Source organism: Malus sylvestris, chromosome 13 (genome assembly GCF_916048215.2).
Source record: "Malus sylvestris chromosome 13, drMalSylv7.2, whole genome shotgun sequence".
NCBI lineage: Eukaryota > Viridiplantae > Streptophyta > Magnoliopsida > Rosales > Rosaceae > Malus > Malus sylvestris.
This window is the reverse complement of record NC_062272.1, coordinates 25175353-25196986: the sequence shown is the minus strand read 5'-3', so window position 1 is coordinate 25196986 and position 21634 is coordinate 25175353. Positions and strand designations below refer to the sequence as shown.

Here is a 21634-nt window from a genome sequence, read left to right as displayed (position 1 = left end):
AATTTAAGGACTACAACTTAAACTTAAAGACTATAATCATCATCTTCATCCGCTACTGTAGGAGTATAGTCGGATGTAGACAACTCACGTTGGGTCATAAATTCCCTCTTTTTCCTATCAAAATATGCCTTACTCATTGGAGTATTGTAACGCCCCGACTCTGAAATATTTATTTTATTTCGGAAAATATTAGTATTGGTGATAGGCCCAAAATAAAACTCTTATTTAGTTTATTATCATTAGTTGCATTCCTTCACTTCAATGATTTACTTTCTTTCAACACTAACCACATTTTTTTATGTACCAAAACAAACAATTAAAATACTAACTTAACTCATTAGGATTCGTCAACAAGTCCAAATAAATTCCTTCATCCCACGAATAATTCATAATCACTATTCATTTACGCAAAACATACAATTTAACTTCCAATTTAGAACCATTTCCTTTGATGGACCAATTTCCATTTTGTAACCTTTATTCTCGAATTTACTTAACCTCACATATTTTATGGCTGCATTTAACTTCTTGTTAGACTGCCTACGTACCCTAAACAGGGATCAAGCGTTTCGTAGTTCACAATTCAAAAAGTTCAAACCAAATACGAAACTATTCATTTACTTCCACATACACCACAATCATATTAATATTCAACCATAATAATTAGATCTCAAAAACAAAACTTAGAATAATGAAATTCGCATAACAACACAAATGTCGGCTCCCTGGCCGTGCGCCGCCGCGGGTGGCGGTCGGCCACCCCGACTCTCTGGAAAATTCAATTATTTCTAAAAATTCTCAAAATTACAGAAATGAAGATCTCAAAGAGTAGAGCAAACTTTATACCTGTGGCCAAGTCCAATTTGGCCTAGAAATGCTCCAATTTGCCTTGAACCCGCCGGAAACCCTATAAATGGGTGTCCTCGATTCGTTACCTCTGGTGCTCCGCTGTCCCTACCATTGTTTGGGCTTTGTTCCAGATCTCAAGGGGAGTCTAATGGTGGTGGAGATGGATGTAGTTTGGGCTTTGTTCCACCCCACCGTGCAGTTTCTCCTAATTTAAATTCCAAATCCCTATATTTTTAGGATGTAATAGGAAGGGGGAAGGTCGTGGAGGGGTTTTCCAAGTGATTGTTTAGTGTAATTCACCGGAAAAATGGGTGAAAACCCATCGGAAATTGCTAAGGGTGCTGATCGGGTCGGGTCACCAAAGGTCGGGTCCTGATCCCCCATTTCTCTTTTCCCTCCTTTCTCTCCCTGATTCTCTCTCCCCATTGGTCACCCTCCCCTAATTCCTTCTTCCTTTTCCTCCTTTCTATTATTTTCTTTCAATCTCAGCCGTCCATCATTTATTTTACATTCATCACAGCCACACACGTGGCATAACATATTGCTCCAGATTTCTGGAGTCTTCTAAATGAACTTAAAATTACCAAAATATTCCTGATTTTAAACGTTAATAACTTCTTCGTTATAACTCCGTTTCACGAACAGTTGGCGCCTACGCGTTTGTAAGATCGAGCTCTATTCAAAATATAAATTGTGACCTTGAAAGGTCTACGGATTTTAAATAATTACTTTCCAAATTTCAAACTTCGTAAGCAGCTTAATTTAAAACTAAACTCAAATAACTTAATATCAATTCTCAAAACTAAGATAAAATCTCAATCATAAAAATACTTAAAATTTAATAATTTCAGAAAACCAAAACTTAAAAGTTCTCAATTAATTTCTTCATAACCATAAATCGATTCATTTCCGATTTTCTCCACATTTCATAATTATGAATATATAATTCATATATTTAAATTTTTAGGGTATTACAAGTATAATCCCTCGTGTTCCTTTCCATGTTCCTATCATCCATCTATTCTTGTATTTGTTTTGCTCGTTCTTCGTGTCTACACTTCCTTTCTTCCGTGGCAATGGCAATTTGCTCCGCCATTAATCGCAATGAGGAATCCATTTCCTCTCAAAAGCCTAACTCCTCCTTTGCCTTCCCATTTTCCTTCAATTTTCAAGCCTTGTTTCATCCCATAGTCCTAGGTATGGAAGATTGACCCGGAGATGGATTTTCTAACCTTGTTTCTTCAATGATCGGAGATACTTGTTCATTCCCAACTGTATTTGACCCAAACACCGGCGTAGGACCAAATCTTTCTTGAGGTGGATCTTGAAATAACACACACCCTTTACAAATTTCCCACAACTGTGATGAGTAAAGAGTTTTTTCATGGCATCCATATATAATTGCTCTGCTTGGCGTTCCTAGAAAATATTATTACAAAAATTAAAGGAAATTAATTTATGAAATTAAATGTAATATAATTACAAAAATTATAGGAAATTAATTTATGAAAACACCTACTTTGTCGTATAGATTGGTGCCGCTTTCCTGTCTACTTTCGGCCTTTAGCACGGCTTGATGCCATTTATTCAAACTTGGTTGAAGATGTTTTTCCAATCTTGAAGAACAACTCTCATGGTTTCGGGGATTCTGTGGAGCGTTGCCTTCGTAGAACTCATAGTACTTTTTGACATACGAGTTCAAATGCCTCCACTTGTTTGAGAACTACCTTTCACACTATCTTCCGAGACCCATGCTTCATCATCTTTTTGGGTCCAAGCCCTTCCTTTGATTCAAGATGTGGCCATTTCAAAATTATTGAAAAAATTATAGGAAAGATTATTGGAGTAGGTAAGAGAATAGAATGTGAAGAATTGAAGTAAAATGAGGTAAGATAGTATGGAATGGTGAAAAGGATATGAGAAATGGTGTAGGAATGACTTAGGTATTTATAGGAAAAAAAATTAGAATTTTTTATTTTTTATTTTAATTTTGTCTAAAAAATTTCAATGGTAACCTTACGTTAGCTAGTCGTTGCCAGCTGACGCCAAGTAGCCATTGCAAGTAGGCTGGGCTAGGAGAATCGGGCTGGCTAGCTGATTGATTATGGCCAGTTAGTTGGCCTGGGGTCTTTTTTTGGCCAGGTGGGGCCCACAAGCCCTTTGGCCTAGCCCTTGGTTGGAGACGATTTTCATGTCAAAACGGACTATTTTTTTAGCCTACGGCCCTTTGGCCGGGTTGGTTAGGCTATCTCCAACCGAATGAGGACCAGAGGGCTCTCTTTAGCCCTATAGCCCTCCAAGAAATTATATTTTAATGAATAGTGTTAAGCCATATTTCATACCATCTCCAACTGAAGGGGCCAAAGGGTCATGAGCCAAACATAGCCCTATGACAAAAAATCATCTCCAACCGAAGAGGCCAAAAGGCCATAGATCAAACATAATTTATTATTTTAATTGAATTAATATAGTTAATTAAATTAAACTACCATATTAAAATAAGATTTTTGGACATATTGGAAGATTATTGAAAGAGTTGGTCATTTGAAAATTATTGAAAAAATTAAAAGAAAGATTATTGGAAGATAATAGAAAAAAAAAAACTTGGGTTAGGCTAAAAAAAATTAAAATGAGATAAGATAGTATGGAATGATGAAAAATATGTGAGAAATGGTGCAGGAAAAAATTAAAATTAACAAAAAAAAAAAAATGGGTTGGACTAAAAAAAAAAAAAAAAAATCTCCAGCCTGGCTTGATTTGGTGGTTTTGACCTGGTGGGCCCACAAGCTCTTTGACTTAATCCTTTGTTGGAAACGGTTTTCGTATTATTTTAAGCCATTTTTAACCCTATGATCGCCGAATCAGTTGGAGATAACCTTAGATCCATGACAACAACTGAATTTCGTGCTAGGTAGCTCAACCCTGTGTTCTCCGACGCTGGTATGTAGCTGCCTAGTCGTTTGGCCTGCCGAATGACGTGTCCCTTGGGCGTTTAATGAGCTGCAGGATTCCCGGAGCCTGGTCGCTTATGTGGATGTGACTCGGGATGAATGCTTCAGAGCTCATGAAGGATTAGCTCATGCGTTGATGGAAGTAGTCCGACCTGGGCAAGCTGGCCCTAGCTGGGCTTTGATGCTGGTGGGCCTGTGTCGCATTGCCTTTGGTGAAACAATGTGCAACTATAAAAAGGCACGTGTCGGGTGCGTAAGCTGCCCTTAACGACTTGAGCTACAAGCCCCGTGCACAAATTGCATCGTTCAATTTCAAGTTCATTATTTAAATGGACATGGAAGTGGAGAAAGATAAAACATAAATGGGGAGGAGGGGAGGAGGGGAGGCAAAGAGAAAGGCACAAGTCACACTTTTATTGTCAAAACAGGAGCGAATTGGTTTTTACATTCTGCTGTACACACTCTTCTTATCCTCAGATATCAATACAACATAAGTATGCATATGCAAGCCCCCTAATTTTCTCTACAGGAAATCAATTTCCGAAACGCCGTAAAAAGAAAACAAAATCGAATTTTGAATAAAAATTTGAAAGATGAAGGACAAAAATGCAAGCTCACGACAAACCTGTGACCAGAAAGAATACCAAGAAGCTAACTAAACCAAAATGCAAACCTAGACATCCAAGATTCCAAACCAACTCAAAAGGCCGAAGAGAAAGTAAGACTAGAAAAATTGTTTGTTGTTTCTGTTCAATCATGAAAACTAGCTTCTTGGGAGCAGAAGCAGCTAAAAATGCACTGATGCTGTCCCTTTCACTCCTGAGAAATTGTGTTCCCCCACTGTAGGAAGAAAGAAAGCAAAATGTTAACTAGAATGCTCCATCGGTTAAAAGTCAACGAAAATCAAACTCTACTTTCATAAGGAAAGATCATGTACAGTTTTGGTGGGCAAGCATTCTGACGCATGCAACATAAACTGCAGCAAGCTGAAGAAAATGAAGAGTATGAAGAGATTCAGAACAATAGAAGGGCCATTTTAAGCTTGTTCTGTTTCCACTTGGGCAACTTATGGAAGGCATCCTTTGCCATACCGAAATGCTCCCTGAACTCCTCTGCTGACAAGTAAATCTGCTTGTGCCAAACTCATATATTAGGAATTTAGGATAAATTGAATACGTATGCATATGATTCCATAACCATTGTAATGCAATTCCAGTATGTTACCTCTCGCTTCGTCACATCAATATCTGTAACAGGATCTTCTGATGTTGTTTTAAGGCGTTCATATGGGTGAACGGGGAGGTTCTCATCTTCTGCTTCACCCTCCTTCGCATCTTCCTGTATGGTGAAGGATTCTAGTTTACTGGTCATAGAATTCTCCTTGTTATTTGTCTCCTGTTGTTTTGGCTTGGGGGGCCCTGGGCTCACTGCAGCCATAGAAAAAATGCTTTAAATTAAGTACCTCTGCAGGAACTGAGTGAGACAATTTTTGTGGAGGAGCTTAACAGATACTTACTTTTCGGCGATCTTGGTATATTAGATTCTCTTGCTGGTCCTGTTTTATCAAAACTAGCAGTGAGTGCTGCTATAGCAGATGATTTTGAAGCCAATTTTGATGAATCTGGAGTCACAGATTTGGGGTACAGTTTTGTGACCATTGGAGGTGGAGTTGAAAGGTTTCTGGCATTAGCATTCTCAAAAGTAGCAGCCAGTGCATTGAAAGCTGGAGATCTACCCCTCACACGAACTCGATCGGGGCTGAAAGACATGCTTCTGGAACGCTGCGATTTTTCTGGTACACTAGACCTTCCACCATAAGATACAGGTGCTCTCCGTTTTGGTTTCTAATCAAGCATTAGATAATGAATCAGGAAATAAATATTAAGCACTAATCAGGCAACAAGGTGCGACAAGTTGCCCATGTACAGTCAAAATGTAGGAGGGCCACACTTGCATTAATCACACAGATCATAACACGGTGTGACTATTGATGGTTGATTAATATTATGAATACTAAGCTTTCTTTCTTGTATACTTCCTGTGTACTTGGATTTCACCTGTTAAATAAAAATTCATTTTACTTATAAAAAAGGTAAATTGAGACTTGCGTTTTCACAAACAGAAATTTATAACACACAAACACTGGCTCGCAACTCTGGCATATACATTTGAGCGTCCTAACCCACCCTAAATAGAACCACCGAATGGGATGGATCTTACGAAAATATGGGAAGATATATGGCACCTAGTCAACTTAATTTGGCCTTTCAGTTAGCACTGGTTCCAAAGGTGCTACAGCTATGATTTGAAGGGATTTTATCAATTCAGATGTGAAGCCCGCAAAACTTACAGACACAGAGAGTTTAAGTCCCAAATTCTACACATTCTTTGAATTGTGAGACAATCATGGGACAGTCAATATTTACTTAGAACTTATGACCAACCAAAACACCAAAAACCAATATATATTTATATAATATTCTTCCTATAATCTCTCACTACAAGATATCGCAAACTGTCCACTGAGTTTTGTGTGACAATCATGGGGTTGTAGTCAATATCCCATAAGACTTACTAGAATTTAATCAAAATTTTAATCAAGTATGCCATAGAGAATTCAAAATAAGCATAGATGTGCACAAACTCATAAGACTACTCATGATCAACTTCTTATTCAATCTCATAAGACTACTCATGATCAAGTTCTTATTCAAAAGAAGACTTACATTTACAGTTGGACTACCCCCATTTTTCAGTATAGTAAGTTTCCTTTGGAAAGAGTTCCCGTGCATCTGTACCAAAAACATAAGGAAAATTAGATTCTCAAAAAGATCTCAAATTTTGGTGATAACTTGATAATGATTATAGGACTCACAGAAGATTTTGCAGAGTCCCAAGTGAAGAAGCGTGTGAAGAAAGGTGGCTCACTTCCTTCCATGATGATATATATTGAAGCTTCACGAGATAATTGTTCCATGAAAAAATCATGCTCAAGAAATTTCTGTCAAAAGTTAGAATTGCCAACACATAGTAACATTAGAAATCTTAAAGATAGTTCACACAATTGTAAACCAATATGAGAAAACATAACTCAGATTAAGCTTCTACCAAAAGTTGAGAAAATTTCAAAGAAAGTGACATGTATCTTAGAAGACGGTTGACACAGTTGTACTGATATTACAATCTCAAGTCAGATTACAAGGTTATTGAGGTAAATAATCGTGCAGAGCAAAATTATAAGTTTCTAGATATAGAGAAAAAGGTATAGATTTAAGAGTTTTTATTTTACGGTGGTCCGGCAGACGGTGCATAGCAGGCTTAAAGGCAAAAGGACATTGTGTTTTGATAATATAAATACTAGCTTGTGAACACAAGTACAGCTATGCTATTGCTTTCAGACAAACTCTAAAAAGTCGTACCTCCCCAATAGTTAAAGCCTGCATCCTATCCTTGGAGTTGACCTGTTGGCCAACCCAAACAAAGATGTCTGCATGACAATCCAAGATGAATATATCTTCAGTCATCAAATCATCCTGGGTGAAGTTGTATATCTCAACTACCTGCAACAATGACTTCAGTTTAAAGCTGTGTGAAAAAATAAATCCAAAGTAATATTGCACAAATTTGATCAGTTGATGCAAGAAAGCCTCAGCCCTGTAAGTTTAATGATTTTAATCACCTCATTCTTAAGTTTCATAATCTGTTTATGCTATCATTTACAGACACAGACAGAACTATCAACTTTCATGTGTTGATAAAGACAGGTGTCAGACACGTTTCCCAGAAACCTAGACGCAGGGATGAGCGGATATCTAAACCGTTTATAACTTTTTTTGTTTTTCCTTTATTACTTTTCCCTAACTGAAACAAACATTTTTGAAGTATTGGTATCCAAATGAATGTGTGAAACAGGGGCACAAGAATCTCGCGTCCTTAGGTTTTCAGAGAAGGTTGCTTTTTGTTGAAGCAGTGTCACAACTTGTCAGGTTATGACATAATACAAAAAATACGTCACGTGAAACATAGTATAAACAAATAGTTCAAATAATACCTGTACGGTTTATAATACATATAACTGAAAAGATCCTGCATTTAGCATAGTCTAACATTAATGTTGTGGATTAGAAATGATAAACCAAAATATGTACCTTCAAATTTCCTGAAGATCGATGTCCAGTGTGGTTATAATCAGAACAACAGAAAGGGGAGAAAAAGGTCAAAAACTTTGTGGTTAAACCAAATTGAAAATTTCATCATCTAGCTCAGACAAGTTTCATACCATTTGAGAAGGTGCAAGAAAATAGGCGGGGGTCGCTTTCACCAGATCTTACAATCTTTTGGCTGGGATACTCGGTCTTTCCTCCTAACAACTCCCAAAACTGTTCTGACTCGGAATTTTCCTTTTGCATTTTCGACTGGAGATCCGGCTGTAGATAATTCAAAGCATATAAGAAGTAGATTAATAAGCAGATCAACTGCAAAAAAATAGCATACATTATAAGGACCCATTCATACACAAAATAGATGATTACTAATAGAACTGAAAGCACCCTAATAAAATAAAATATTAGCAAGTTGAACCAACCAAATCGACTCTACTGTAGTTCACATGCGAGTAGGATGACAATATTTATACGAACGACCAAGATGCAAAGATGCATGTCACAAGAATTACTAGCCTTTCCACCATTACAGATATGAACAAATATATATCTCACATAGAAAGGTCTCTCTTCTATAGCACTTTCTATAACTATAAGAAACATAGAGCACAACAGACCTTTATTAAATCGAGCTGCCTCTCAACAAGTTCCTGATCATCTGAGGTTGTGAGGCCTCCAGACCAGGTAAAGACAGTTGAGCCACTATGTAATATATAACAGTAGGAGGAATTCAAAGATGATGCAACCTGATGGCAGGGATTAAGAGAAAAAAGAAAGAAGGGATGGTTGTTAACATTCATATACAAGACAGAAATATACAAGTCTATTTACTATAGGTATCCTTCTGTGAGCAAAACCAGAAGAAAAAGGAACGAAAGAAAGAAAGAAAGGACTTACTGCATCAACTTGTATTGCTTGCATATTATCAGGTCCAGATCCCTGGACACGAAATAATGCAACACCATCTTCTTGATATGTCTCATCTGGAACTTCTTTCTCCGCAACATAATTTTTGTATCCATCACTGAGACCACCCTGATAAATTTCACATAGTCCATTTTGTGGTAAATTGAAAATATGCAATTACGTTCTAACGATGATTTCAAGAACTTTCTTTCTTTTGTCCTTTTATTTCAACATTACTTTCTCTATGGCATCATAGATTATACAAACCTTCAAAACAATTATGCTTTGGAAGATTGAATAGAACTGAATTGGTTCATTTCCTTCATAGATACGAGCCTAGAAATCAAAGATAAAATATCATCAGTAAGCAACAAAGAAATAAGTAAATTAATTGCATCAGGGTAACAATAGCATTTTAGTTGAAGGAAAACTACCTGGGCGGCAAGAAACTTCATCGACTCAACCATCTTGCTTGCTAGTGATATAGCTGATACCCTTTCGTCCTGTTTGGAGTAGAAATTCATATTTAGTATGCCTTCCACTTGGGCTAAATCTATGAACAAACATACATCTCTCTAATCTCATAAATATGCCACATGTAGCTAGGAAAGAGAGAAGGAACATATGACTCAATTAACTTGAAGAAAATTATTTTAGTTGAGTTGATGTCCTTAGAACGATGTGCATCAAGGCAACACTTCAAGCCTAACTGCTGAAATTTACAGTCACATTCCAAGTGCATGACCGACCAATTACATTGCCAGAAAATGCTCAAGATTTAAAAGCAATCTGATTTAGGTTGAAAATGCCTGATCTTTGTTTCCATACGTTTTAGTTTCCACCATTTTCACATAAACATGAATAGGCATAAGAAATTAGCTCATAATCCAGGAGCTTAGATAGATCCTTTGTTTCTAGAGAGGGCTGAATACTGACAAAGGATTCCGGTGGACAAACCCAGGTAATTAGAGAATTCTATGAATATATCATGGCTAAAAAGTTGGACTTTACCATTTCATTAATTTTTTTCAGACTTTTATATGGTACTCCTCAATCAAAACTTTACTCATGCGTAGAATATTATATGTGCACTTATTTTGACTAGAAACCTATTTGTATAATTTCCTGGTTTTTATAGGGAATTGCTGTAAAGCCTTGGAAAAGTTTATGATATTCTGAGCATTGTGTCAAGATTGATAAGATGCTTGGTAAATTATTACCTCAACGCTCTGCTTTCCAAACCATGTTCCTATAAGGTGTTCCTCTTTATCCTCTCCTGGATATGCATAATGAAAAATATAGCAATCTCCACTGTAAAATTTTGATTGATCAGAAGACTGAAGGTTAATCTTTTCCTGGCCATTCACACGCCAAACCTGCCAAAACATGATAAAGCTACCATTAGCAAGATCACGTAACCAAAAAGTTGACATGAGGTTTATATTCACATATCTTAGCAACAGTAATACGAAACTAAAGCAAAACCAAAATATAGCATTCCAAATGATTGTTCATGTTTCCCTGAGACCTCATTTATGATGAGTCAGAGATGATTCTTGGAGAATGTTACAACCCCTTAGTTTTATGGCTAGTATTCAAAACTAAATATGAGGCTTTCTATCCAAGTTAGTGGAATTTCCATACAGTTCGCAAATTGATTCTGAAGCCTTCCTCTTTTATATCTTCCTCATATGACATAGACAAATATCTTCCTTTTTAACTATTTTGTAAAGAAAAGACAAAAAGAGTGCAGTCAACTATCTTTGTGGAGTTTGTGTTAACAAAAGAGGTTCTTGGTTCAAGGGAAGCTTTTCCATAAAGAATTGAACTAACAAACAAGTACTAGCATTTCTACGCAAGAATGGTTACAAAAAGAACCAGAAAAACATGAGAAACAACATAAAGTGCAATAAATATAGATATACAGCACCTGCAAGTTTCCAGTGCAATCAATGTATGGTTGAGGTTCTTCTTTTACAGGATCAGCTTTCAACAGACCCTTCACATTAACCCCTTGACGCTTTAAGAGTGCTGCAGAAAGAATGAGAAGCAACAGAAGTGAGATTTTGCTTGGTTATGATCATAAGGACAAAATATGTTGCAAGCAAGGAAAAGAAAAAGAAAAAGAAAAATCAGAAGCAAAACAGTCCAGACTGACCTGCAACCTTGCCCCTACCATCTTCTGACACAGCTACATCAGCTGTTTGGGGCCACGAATCGAATTTGGACCTAAACATTACTGTCTCAAAGCCCTCAATTACACGAATTATGTGGGATTTCGATCGATCAGGAGGATGGACTAGTTCCTATATGGTGAGATCGAAAGAAAACAAGGGTTATTGAGAACATACAATAAGATGCAAAATTGATGATAGATGGAAAAAGCAAAGGCAATGACTAGTACTTCTGCAGCTCCACTTGCACTCCTTCTTTGGTCAAGAGATGTATTTCTCCCCATCCAAACAAACACTTCCAACCCACAATCTAGAAGATAGCACTTGTTTGTGTCTAGCAAATCCCTCGTCAAAGCATCACCCTCAACTGGTTCTGCCTGTCCCTTCTCAATACTTCAAAGGCAAATATCTTTCTTTCAGAACTACAATATCATTGGATTTCAAAATTCATAATCACAAATGAAACTTCACTTAAATAAACAAAGTTATCCATTATCATAGGTAAGCTGCAAGTATCTGACTTCTGTTTTTGTTGAAAAGAAGGGAAAATGAATAGATTTCTTAAATGGATCAAAGAGTTGGAAAGAAAAGGAATGGATGACCAACACAAGTACACTTAGGAATGTGTATGAAGTAACATATTATGCCTTCTAAAAAACAATGAGGTGCAGTTAATATGGCAGAGATCATTGTAAGACTATATATAATAGAAAAGGGTTAAATTAGATGGAAAGTTACCAAAGAAGCTTAGTAGGATAAGAATCAAAACTTTTGTCCTCATTGGTGGCTGTTTTCCTTGGAAGTGGAGCAAAACCACCAAATAAACCCCAAAATTCTCCACTTTCTGCATCAGCCATCAACTTTCCATCCTCTACAAAAGTAGATTGACTCAGAGAGAGCAAAAATGACAGTTAATATCATAATTGAACTTTCCACTATGTAATTTGACTTACCAATGGAAGCTATCTCACATTTCCCATCATGATATGTGTCTTTAATGTACTGGACAACTTCCAACGCCTTAGCTCTTTCTTGAATAGATGAGTTTGAACCATTAAATTGAAAAATTTTAGACTTGGTATCCAAAATAAAAATGTCATCATGGCTGAGTGAAGATCGAGCAAAAGCAACCTGTACATATGTATGTGTTAAATATGTAAACAACTTGCACATATGTGTGTATGTGTGTGACCATGCATGTGTTATGTAGATCAACAAGTTTTATCCATCATCAGCAGAGAAGATATGCACATAGACTTGCCTCTTTGACATGGACAACATGTTTTCCTTGGCACACAAACAATCGTGTTTTGTGTTCTTCAGCCTCAGCATGTTTGAACCCAGATGCAACTCCACCTTCTTGAGGTATGATACATGGTTTGAAATAAGATAGGAACTTGGCAGTTTCGTGACCCTGTACTTCACGATACTGGACAGCACGTCCTCCAAGGGTTGCATCTAACTCAACTGTCTTGATGGCTGCAGCTCCAGCTTCATCCTGTTTTAACAGATCCCCATGTCAGAAAGATATGCCAAGAATTCAAAATCAGATAATAACTTCAACAGCGTAAATTGTAGAGTTTACCTGAGACGTATCCTTTCCAAGCCAATAATGGATCTCATGCCGCAAAGCCCCACTTTTTGAGGCTGTAGTCTGAATAGGAAGTTAATCAACTCAGAAGTTAGTCGAAGTATTGAAAATTCACAAAACAGGAGTGAAACGCAAAATATAAGAGATTTAATATCCAGAATACTAAGGAGTATTTAGATTAACTCATATTTCATAAATAAAGTTGTCACATGGATGTGGCTCATATCACGATAAAGGCAAGGTATGGTTTGAAATGTTTAGGGAAACCAGCAATCACAAGGACGTTGCGCGGTATGTAACTAAGAGTAATCAAAATATATTGCCACGTGAGAAATGAGTTGGATTACATCTATTCACTTACTTTCAGGATCACATAAGAGTCCCCTGTAAAAAAATTGCCATAAGAGGACTTTGGGATAGGAGCAGGGCGAAAGTTTTCAATGCGCCATATTTCAAGTCCACTATAGATTGTCAAGGAGATAACATAAAAACTACACAAATCCAAACTTAAAAGAACATAAATAGCAACACTATGGTAACAGTTGCCGTCTTTATGTTCTGTTTCCCTCATAAGTTGCAAACTACTGCATTGATTAGAAAAGTACTTCTGAAAGACAAATGTCAAAAACTGTAAAGAAGATGAATATTTCATGAGATAAAGGATACTCCTTTTGTCCAGCTCCCTGGAAAGCTGGATCCAAATCTCTCATGGAAACAGCCATTTTGTTTTTGCAGCTGTATCTGTTAAGTTATCCACAACTTTGGCAAGAAGATTGGCGTCAAGCTGCCTCAAACAATTTGGCACTACAAAAGAGCATACAAATGTTAAAAGGATTGATTACCAATAAATTCAGAAACAACTAGCTAGAATGGTACAATCCACAGTTCAGAAATAAGTGTCAGTTATTTGTTTGGTGAAGAAGTGAACAAAATTTATCTATACAATGACAAAACGAACACATACCTATTACTACAACATGAAAGTTAACATAGAGTCAACAAAGACCATTATCATATATATGTGGATGCAATGCAACATTATGGCTTAGTTTATTCAAACGGTTAGGATTGCACTGAAATTTTAGCAGGATTAGTACAGAATGCTCACTACACAGATACAGTCCTTATGTCCTTAAACTCAAAGACTAAAGCTTCACACAATGCAGCTCCAACCAAAATGCATAACATCCTATCAGGAGATTTTAGTATATTTATTCACAATTTTTTTGTATCCAGTCCGATTAAAACTACTTTTGCAGGCCAAATACAATAAAATAAATGTTTAGGATAGCGAAAGTACAGAGGAACAGAGAAAATAAACGATATTTAAATGAACAAACAGGAAAATGGAAAATACAAAGAAGAAGTGACACTGGTTATTGAGACAAAACACAATGCCACGCACAAAACCCAGAAAGCAGTTCGCATAACACAAACGAAAAGTGCAAGTGAAACATTAATGAAAATAGACACACGGGCAGAGAAGCAATTCCCACCCAGGTCGCATGTTAACACACACAGACACATGTGCGGCTTCACATGCACCCGCACGCATTCACATTCAGAAAAGTCATGGAAGCGAAAACGAAAGGAGTGAAATAACAACTTCACAGATACTCAGAACCAAAAAAATAAAAATAAATAAATAAAATCCAAGAGCATGGCAGAGATATACAACGAGTTCCAAGTTTCGAATTTCGGGATTAATTATAATATTTATCTCTAACTTTCATGGAAAATCTTATTTAAACAAGTGCAAAAATTAAAAATCTCAGCTGAAATTAAGCAACAAAACACGGTGATTTCTCTTAGAGATTCAATCATAACACACCAATCCGATCAAACCCACATCAGAACATAGCAAAATGCACAAAACCCAAAATTTTCTAACAATTGTACGATTAGAAAAGCATGCTACATGGGTTTATCGCATTGATTTCAGAAATATAAAACAGTAATTCACAAACCCAATGAGCAAAACATTGAAAAATAAACAAAATGGTTAAAAACCCCATGATCGAAAGCTTGAATTTTGAGCATACCTGGTGGTTTTTGGCGACGAAAATCCCAATTGGAGGAGACCCAGATCCAATCTAACGCAGATAAATTACAGAAAAAATTAAATCCATATTCATTTTCTGGAAAATTGATGAAGTGAGAGAGGGATAAAGAAAAATGAAAAAACACAAAAGCTGAGAGGAAAGAAAGTAAAGTGTGGGGGCTGCAGAAAGAAGAAGAAGAAGAAGAAAAATGGAAATTGTAGAGAGAGAGAGAAAGGTGATGGGAGGGAGAGAGAGGGAGGGAGGTTGGAGGGAATGATGAGCTGCCAGGCGTGCTTATCACTAACGGCAACAAAAAGAGGACTACACTCTCTCTCTCTCTCCCCACAAAGCACAGATGAACTGTAAATTCCCTTTATTCAATTAGATATTTGATTTTTTATTAACATTTATAGTAATTAAATTATTGTGTTTTCTGTCTTTTTTATGCTTTCTTTTCAGAATTTATTTGGAGGGAATTACTGCAATTTTTGGCCCATGGTAAAAATCATCACAAGTAAAAAGCAAAAGGGAAAAGGTGAAATGAAAAGGCAAAAACCAGGTGCTTTTCTTTTTTTTTTTGTCAGGTGAAAATTTGTTTTGTTTTCAATATGTTATTTATTCACCTGATGTAATCTGTTTAGAAACTGATTAAATGGGTTTGATGACAAGTTCGACAAAATACAAGTAAAACTTTTAAATAAAAAAACTCATACAAAAAAAAATAATAGAAAGAAACGCGAGTACCTATTAAGTTTTGGGATCAATCAGTCGAACATGAAGCGATTATTGTTGTTGTTGGAGCTTCTGCAGAAGTCTGATGTCATGAGCTGTGTTTTTTTTATATTTTATGTGACTGTATCTTAGTTTTGTCAAATACTTTTCTGGGTCTGAATCACAATTTTCATTTGTTTTTATTTTTGGTTGTATTTTTGTAAATTCAATAATTGTAAAATAAATTTAAGAAAGAATTGGAAGAAAAAGGGTAAAAAAGGAAAGAAAAGGGTGGTGGGAGAAAGACTTTACGGTTGGTGGTGGAGAGAGCTGACTTCCGCTTTGCGAGGGTAAAAGAGAGAAAAACTGGGAAAGGGAAAAAGTCGGTCACCGGCCATCATTTGTGCTTTTACCCATAAAGCCTAAGGTGGGGCGTCATGTTAGGGACTCCTCTCTCTCTCCTCTCTCTTTAGGCATTTACATTTTACACATTATAATTGTGGTTAGTACTACAGTTTAATGATATTTCTCTTTACTTACAAGTGAAATGTTTTAGGTTCGATTCTCTTAAAAAGGGAATTTGAACTACGTTACTGTTAACTCATTGTGAGGCTAAGTCTATCCTCTCCCCTTATTCTTCTTCACTTATAAATTAGAAATCTCATATTAAATTTAGATAAATAACAGATATTATTATATTTGTGTTAAATTTGATAGTTAGAGACTAGCTGATGATGTGGTCCAGCCCCCCATACATCCCCTACATTATCGTCGCATAAAAATATTGAAAATTAAAAGAAATATTGAGATGCTTTTCATGTCATGAGGTTCTATTTTATCACATTACATAAAGTAAACATTATTTTATTATGTAAGTTGATTTGAACGTCTAATCTTTTGTTAAATTAATGACTTTTTTATGTTATTATGGTACAAATGGCCCAACCCAATTATCGATTTAATAAATAATCAAGAATTCCATTAAACTGAAAGTATAAATTGACACAATTTTATTACCTTATTAGTATTCTAAAAAAAAATCACAACCATGTGTGTAACATCGCACACCGTCCAGGGAAGTGGATCATGTAAGTCTTATATGTATATTCTCATCTCTACCCAGCACAATGCCTTTTGGGAGCTCATTGGCTTCGGGTTCCATCGGAACTCCGAAGTTAAGCGAGTTGCGTGAGAGCATTCCTAGGATGGGTGACATACTGGGAAGTTCTCGTGTGAGTTCCCAGAAACAAAACCATGAGGGCGTAGTCGGGGCCCAAAGCGGACAATATCGTACTACGGTGGAGTCGAGCCCGGATGTGGTGCGGGCCCGGGCCGGAATGTGACAATTTGGTATCAGAGCCAATCCTTACCCAGAGTGTGCCGACTAGGACGTCAGGCCCCTAAGGGGGGTGGATTGTAACCTCCCACATCGCCCAGGGGAATAGATCCTATAAGCCTTATATGTATATTCTCATCTCTACCTAGCACGAGGTCTTTTGGGAGCTCACTGGCTTCGAGTTCCATCGGAACTTCGAAGTTAAGCGATTTTGCGCGAGAGCATTCCCAGGATGGGTGACCCACTGGGAAGTTCTCATGTGAGTTCCCAGAAACAAAATCGTGAGGGCGTGGTCAGGGCCTAAAGTGAATAATATCGTGCTACGGTGGAGTCGAGCTCGAAATGTGATGCGGGCCCAGGCCGAGATGTGACAATGTGGCCTTTTCTAAAAATCATTAAAAAAAACTATAAAATGTGGAATGTAGTTAGCCTTTTTGTTTATATTTATTTTCTCATATTTGTACGCACACATATATTGAATACGATGGATTGTCATATTTGGCAAACACCACCATCTTTTATCATTTTGCACCCACTTCATCCTCTTGTACAATGGGTAATATTCGCAAAATGCTTTTGAACAAAAATTGTGAGGTTTGAGTTATTTAGTACTACGGTCTAATAGTATTCTTTTATATTTATAAGTGAAAAGTTTTGGGTTCGATTCTCGCTAAAGATGAATTTGATTCAAATTATTGTTAGTTCATTGTAAGGCTAAGCCAACTTTCCCATCCCTTTAACATAATTAATATCGTTTATTAAAAAAAAATTAGTGAGGTTGGGTGAAACCCTAAATGCTAATAGTTAAAATATATAAAACAAAAATTGATAGAGGGGGCTGTCATTCACCAAACTTTTATGACATACAAACTCATTTTTAATGCGTTTGACAACAAAAACTCATTTTTAAGGCAATGGCAAACTTGTATGCTAACAAAGCAAGAAATCTTAATAATAACTGAAACAAAAAAAAAAAAAAAATATATATATATAGATAATTGTTGTTATCACTCTAAAAATCTAATTATATTTTTGGAGTGCAGACAATAGTTTTCTAGAATAAATAAAAAATAATAATAATAATTGTCACAGCCCGTCCCGAATTTTTTTTGTCGGGGATGTGAAATGACGGAATTGCCCTTAAAGGCTACTAAGTTAAGTGTGACTTGTTTATTTGAATATTTCATACTATCCTAAGTTCTTGGAAAATTTTAAGTGGATTGAAAGTTGTTTACAAATTGTGTGGTTAGGGAATTAAAGTATGGTTTGTTTAGGTGGACCACACACACACACACGGGAAAAACACCTCCCCGTGCCCTCTTTCTCCTCCCTCGCAGTTCACTCTCTCTTCCTCCCTTCGAATTGTACGGACAAGGCACCAAACCCTCAAATCTTCACGGATCAACGCCAAAAAGGTGAGTTTCTTCATCCTTGCAACCTCCTGAGTTGAATGGTACCATTTTTAGAACTGGAGACCTTTGAAATCACGTCGAACCCGTAACCCATTTTGAAATCACTATTCATGCACACGTGAAATGTGGATTTTCAAGGAATTCTAAGCTTACAGGGAGCTTAGTGAGGTCCCAAGGAAGCTTGGAGTACTTAGTTTGAAGGTTTTAGACGTCGGGATCGTAGGGTTCGAAGTTGGCCGGTTTTCTTGGATTTTCTCCGGTGAGATTTCGTGTGTTTTTTAGCCTTAAAGTAGTGCATCGTGATTCTACATGTTTAGGGCTTCATTTTGGTATAAAATGCGTAGAAAATGGTTGAGAAATAACGGAGAACAAGGAGATTGAAAAATCTCCAGTTTTTTGGCACCGGCGAAACCAGTTCGGCGATTGGAGGTAGGGGATGACGCGCGTGGGGGCGCGTGGACCCGTGCCTATCTCGGCGCGTAAGGGCGCGTGGCAAGTCCAAAATTTGTTCTAAAAATACCTCGACGTCCGTGACGTTGAGTAGGTCACTGTGGTATATTCATATACCTAATTTGAGCATCGTATGAGGAATTATTACGCATTGTCAGTTATGTGCTTTAAATAACGTTTTTATAGTTGTTTCACATATAGGTGATACCTATCCCGAGGACGAGCGCATTCAAGGATGTCACGGGGGTTACGACCCTTCGACATACCAGTGAATGGGCAGTATTTTCTGTATTTACCTATATATTATTGATTTTTCCCAGAAATTGAATTTAAATGAAAGTATGTTTTAAAATTCCATGCATACATATTATATGAATTAGTATTTGATGCATATATGTGAATTGGTGTTGTGTATGCACAGGTGAGTATCAGGTGAGTTTTATGTTATTCATATGGTTTATCGATGATGTGAATTGCGTTGAGAGCTCATAACCTGCACCCCTGGTGTTAGTGCTTATATTATTCACCCCGCACCACATGCTCACCTTGGATCCAAGTAGGTGCATGTCGTACAGACCATTAGAGGGTTCCGACATGTCGTACAGACCATTAGAGGTGGTTCCGACTCGTAGGTGATTTTAGATTATTATACAGCTGTTGTTGAGAGAAGCACTAGAGCGTATTCTTACATCATTCTTATCGTACAGACTACTTCAGGTAGTTCCGATTTATGTGCAGAGTAGTGCCTTACAGGTCACTGTGGTGACTCCGGTTGGATTGGATATTGAGCTATAAAATTAACCGTACAGAACCAACTGCAGGGTCTTCGGTTGATTCATTATTTCACCTGTTATAATGTTGCATCCTTATTCTGTTATTGACGCTTATAGCATGGCATACTTTCTGGTTTTTGATAAAGATTGGTGATTTGAGATATTTGAAGAATTATATGCATATTATGTTATTTTCTGGGAAAGTATACAGGTTTTACAGCGAGGGGTTAGAAATGTTGTTAAATTGAAATGTTTTAGAAAAGCTTTGTTTTACTGACCCACTCAATTTTGTTTTGCGCCCCTCCAGGTTCTAGTTAGCGGTGTGGTGGTTCACGAGGATTCCCACGGCATTCTGACAAACTACTCATGTAGGACTCACCTTCGGGTGTTGTAATTTAGTAATGTTCCTACTTGACTGCACCTAGTACTTATGCTCTAAATATGTGTGTTTCACACTTAAACTTACTCTAGCATGCTAATTGGATATTATTGCTAGTAGTTGGTTTTTATTCCTTCGTATTTCCTTTATCTTTTGCTTCCGCATCGCACTTTTGGTTACGTCACACCCACGTGACGGCCAGCACGCCTTGATTCTAGGATCGGGGTGTGTCAGTTTCGTATCAGAGCCTAGGTTACAGTCCTGTATAATTGTTAATGCTCTAATGATCTTTTGGTATCTTCTGTTAGAACTATGCCGCCTCGTAGGGAATCACGTCGTACTTTTGAGCCTAATTTCCCTGATATAATTCAATTAGGGGAAACGATGGCCCATGCTTTTCAGAATGCAAACTGTCCTCCTCCTCCTCAGAGAACACCCCTGGAGACTATGTATAATCTGAAATTAGACCGCTTCATGGGTAATGAGGGTCATGAAGGGGCAAAAAAGTGGTTAGACCATATTGAGAAGACTTTTTAGGTGATGCAGAGTCAAGGGAATCTTCCTGCTAGTAGATGGGTTGAGACCACTACTTGGTTTTTAGGATGAGAGCAGCAGCTTGGTGGGTAAATCAAACTCAGTTTATGTCACCTGAAGAGGCAGCTAATTGGGAAGTATTCAAAGAGAATTTTAAGAAAAGATTTGTTCCCCAGAAGTACATTGATCATAAGAAGCAGAAGTTCACTCAATTGAAGCAAAAGAATATATCAGCGCATGAGTATTACAGGAAGTTTACAGACTTATCTCGTTATAACCCTGATACAGCTGGTAATCAGGTAGAGATGTTTTGCCGTTTTAAGTAGGGAACTAAGAGGAAATGGCAGACTTTTGCTAGTGCGATTCCTTGCACCACGTACCATGAGTTTTATGAGATTTTGGTTTGGATGGAAGATTCCGAAAACCTTCCTGGTAATAGTGAGGAAGATGAAGATAAGAATGATAATTAGAGGAAAAATGACAGGGGTAAAGGTATCTCCACTCAGAGACCCCGTAAGACACAGAATTTCAAGATAAGTGGAGCGAGTTCGAGTTCTTCCAGTGGAGGATTTAGTGTCACAGGCCCGAGGAGAGGTGAAAGATTTGCTGGTGGACCCAGGTTTCAGAGGCAGAGAGACTTTGGTGGTGCTGGTGGTTCTGGTGCTCCGTTGTGCCGCCGTTGTAATTTCAGACATCATGGAGAGTGTAGGAGAAGTGGTGGTAGTTGCTACACTTGTGGACAGATGGGACATAGAGCTACTCAGTGTCCTTAGAGTCAGCAGAGGTCTCAGCAGTCGGCTATGCCACCTCCAGCGCCGATGCAGCAGAACTTTGGGTCAGACAGTTATGGTAAGACGGGTCGTGGTGGTGCTTACCACTATTAGGGTGATGCTGCTCCCTATGCTTCCAGACAGAATCAGTATTCCCAGGATCCTTATTTTCAGACTGGGTATTCCCAAGATCCTGGAGGTTATACTTCATATCCTTCCATGCCAGCTAGTGGATCTCAGTGGTATTAGGAAGGCCAGACCCATCAATGAGAGGTTGCTGCTAGTAGTACAGGACTGTCTAGGCAGTTTAATCAGTCAGGATAGGGACGTACTTCTCAGGGACGAGGTAATCAAGGTAATAGGGGTCGTGGTGGACGACAGCAAGCTCAGGGACGTGTTAATCACATCTCACTGCAAGATGCTCAGAACCATCCAGATTTGATTATGGGTACGTTAAATATCCTTGGTCACTTTGCTAGAGTTTTGATTGATTGTGGTGCTACCCATTCTGTGGTTTCTCATACATTTGCTCAAATGACACAACCTCACCCTACACCTCTAGGATTTGATTTAGAGTTTACTATGCCTAGAGG

General features: G+C 37.5%; 1 protein-coding gene and 1 long non-coding RNA gene across 3 annotated transcripts; both read right to left on the bottom strand.

The window, feature by feature from the left end:
• Positions 1–1642: 1642 nt before the first annotated feature.
• On the bottom strand, positions 1643–2699 carry LOC126596007 (uncharacterized). Its single transcript, XR_007613801.1, has 2 exons — positions 2369–2699; positions 1643–2268 (listed from the first exon to the last, which is right to left on the bottom strand). It is a non-coding gene; the product is annotated as an uncharacterized LOC126596007 (long non-coding RNA).
• A 1498-nt stretch (positions 2700–4197) lies between these two features.
• LOC126596003 (villin-4-like) lies at positions 4198–15560 on the bottom strand. Of its 2 annotated transcripts, XM_050262426.1 has the most exons (24): positions 15421–15560; positions 14677–14727; positions 13301–13438; positions 12996–13095; positions 12629–12697; positions 12305–12541; positions 11997–12174; positions 11782–11914; positions 11274–11436; positions 11028–11175; positions 10800–10900; positions 10090–10245; positions 9304–9372; positions 9137–9205; positions 8861–8998; positions 8581–8709; positions 8069–8227; positions 7220–7360; positions 6676–6801; positions 6527–6592; positions 5317–5644; positions 5025–5227; positions 4738–4928; positions 4198–4640 (listed from the first exon to the last, which is right to left on the bottom strand). In XM_050262426.1, exons 3-23 carry the CDS (start codon positions 13354–13356, stop codon positions 4815–4817), a joined length of 2883 nt encoding a protein of 960 aa, XP_050118383.1. In that variant the 5' UTR covers positions 13357–13438; positions 14677–14727; positions 15421–15560; the 3' UTR covers positions 4198–4640; positions 4738–4814. The 2 variants fall into 2 exon arrangements, with proteins under 2 accessions (XP_050118383.1, XP_050118382.1); XM_050262425.1 differs by lacking the exon at positions 15421–15560 and having other exon boundaries at positions 14677–15002.
• Positions 15561–21634: the final 6074 nt, after the last annotated feature.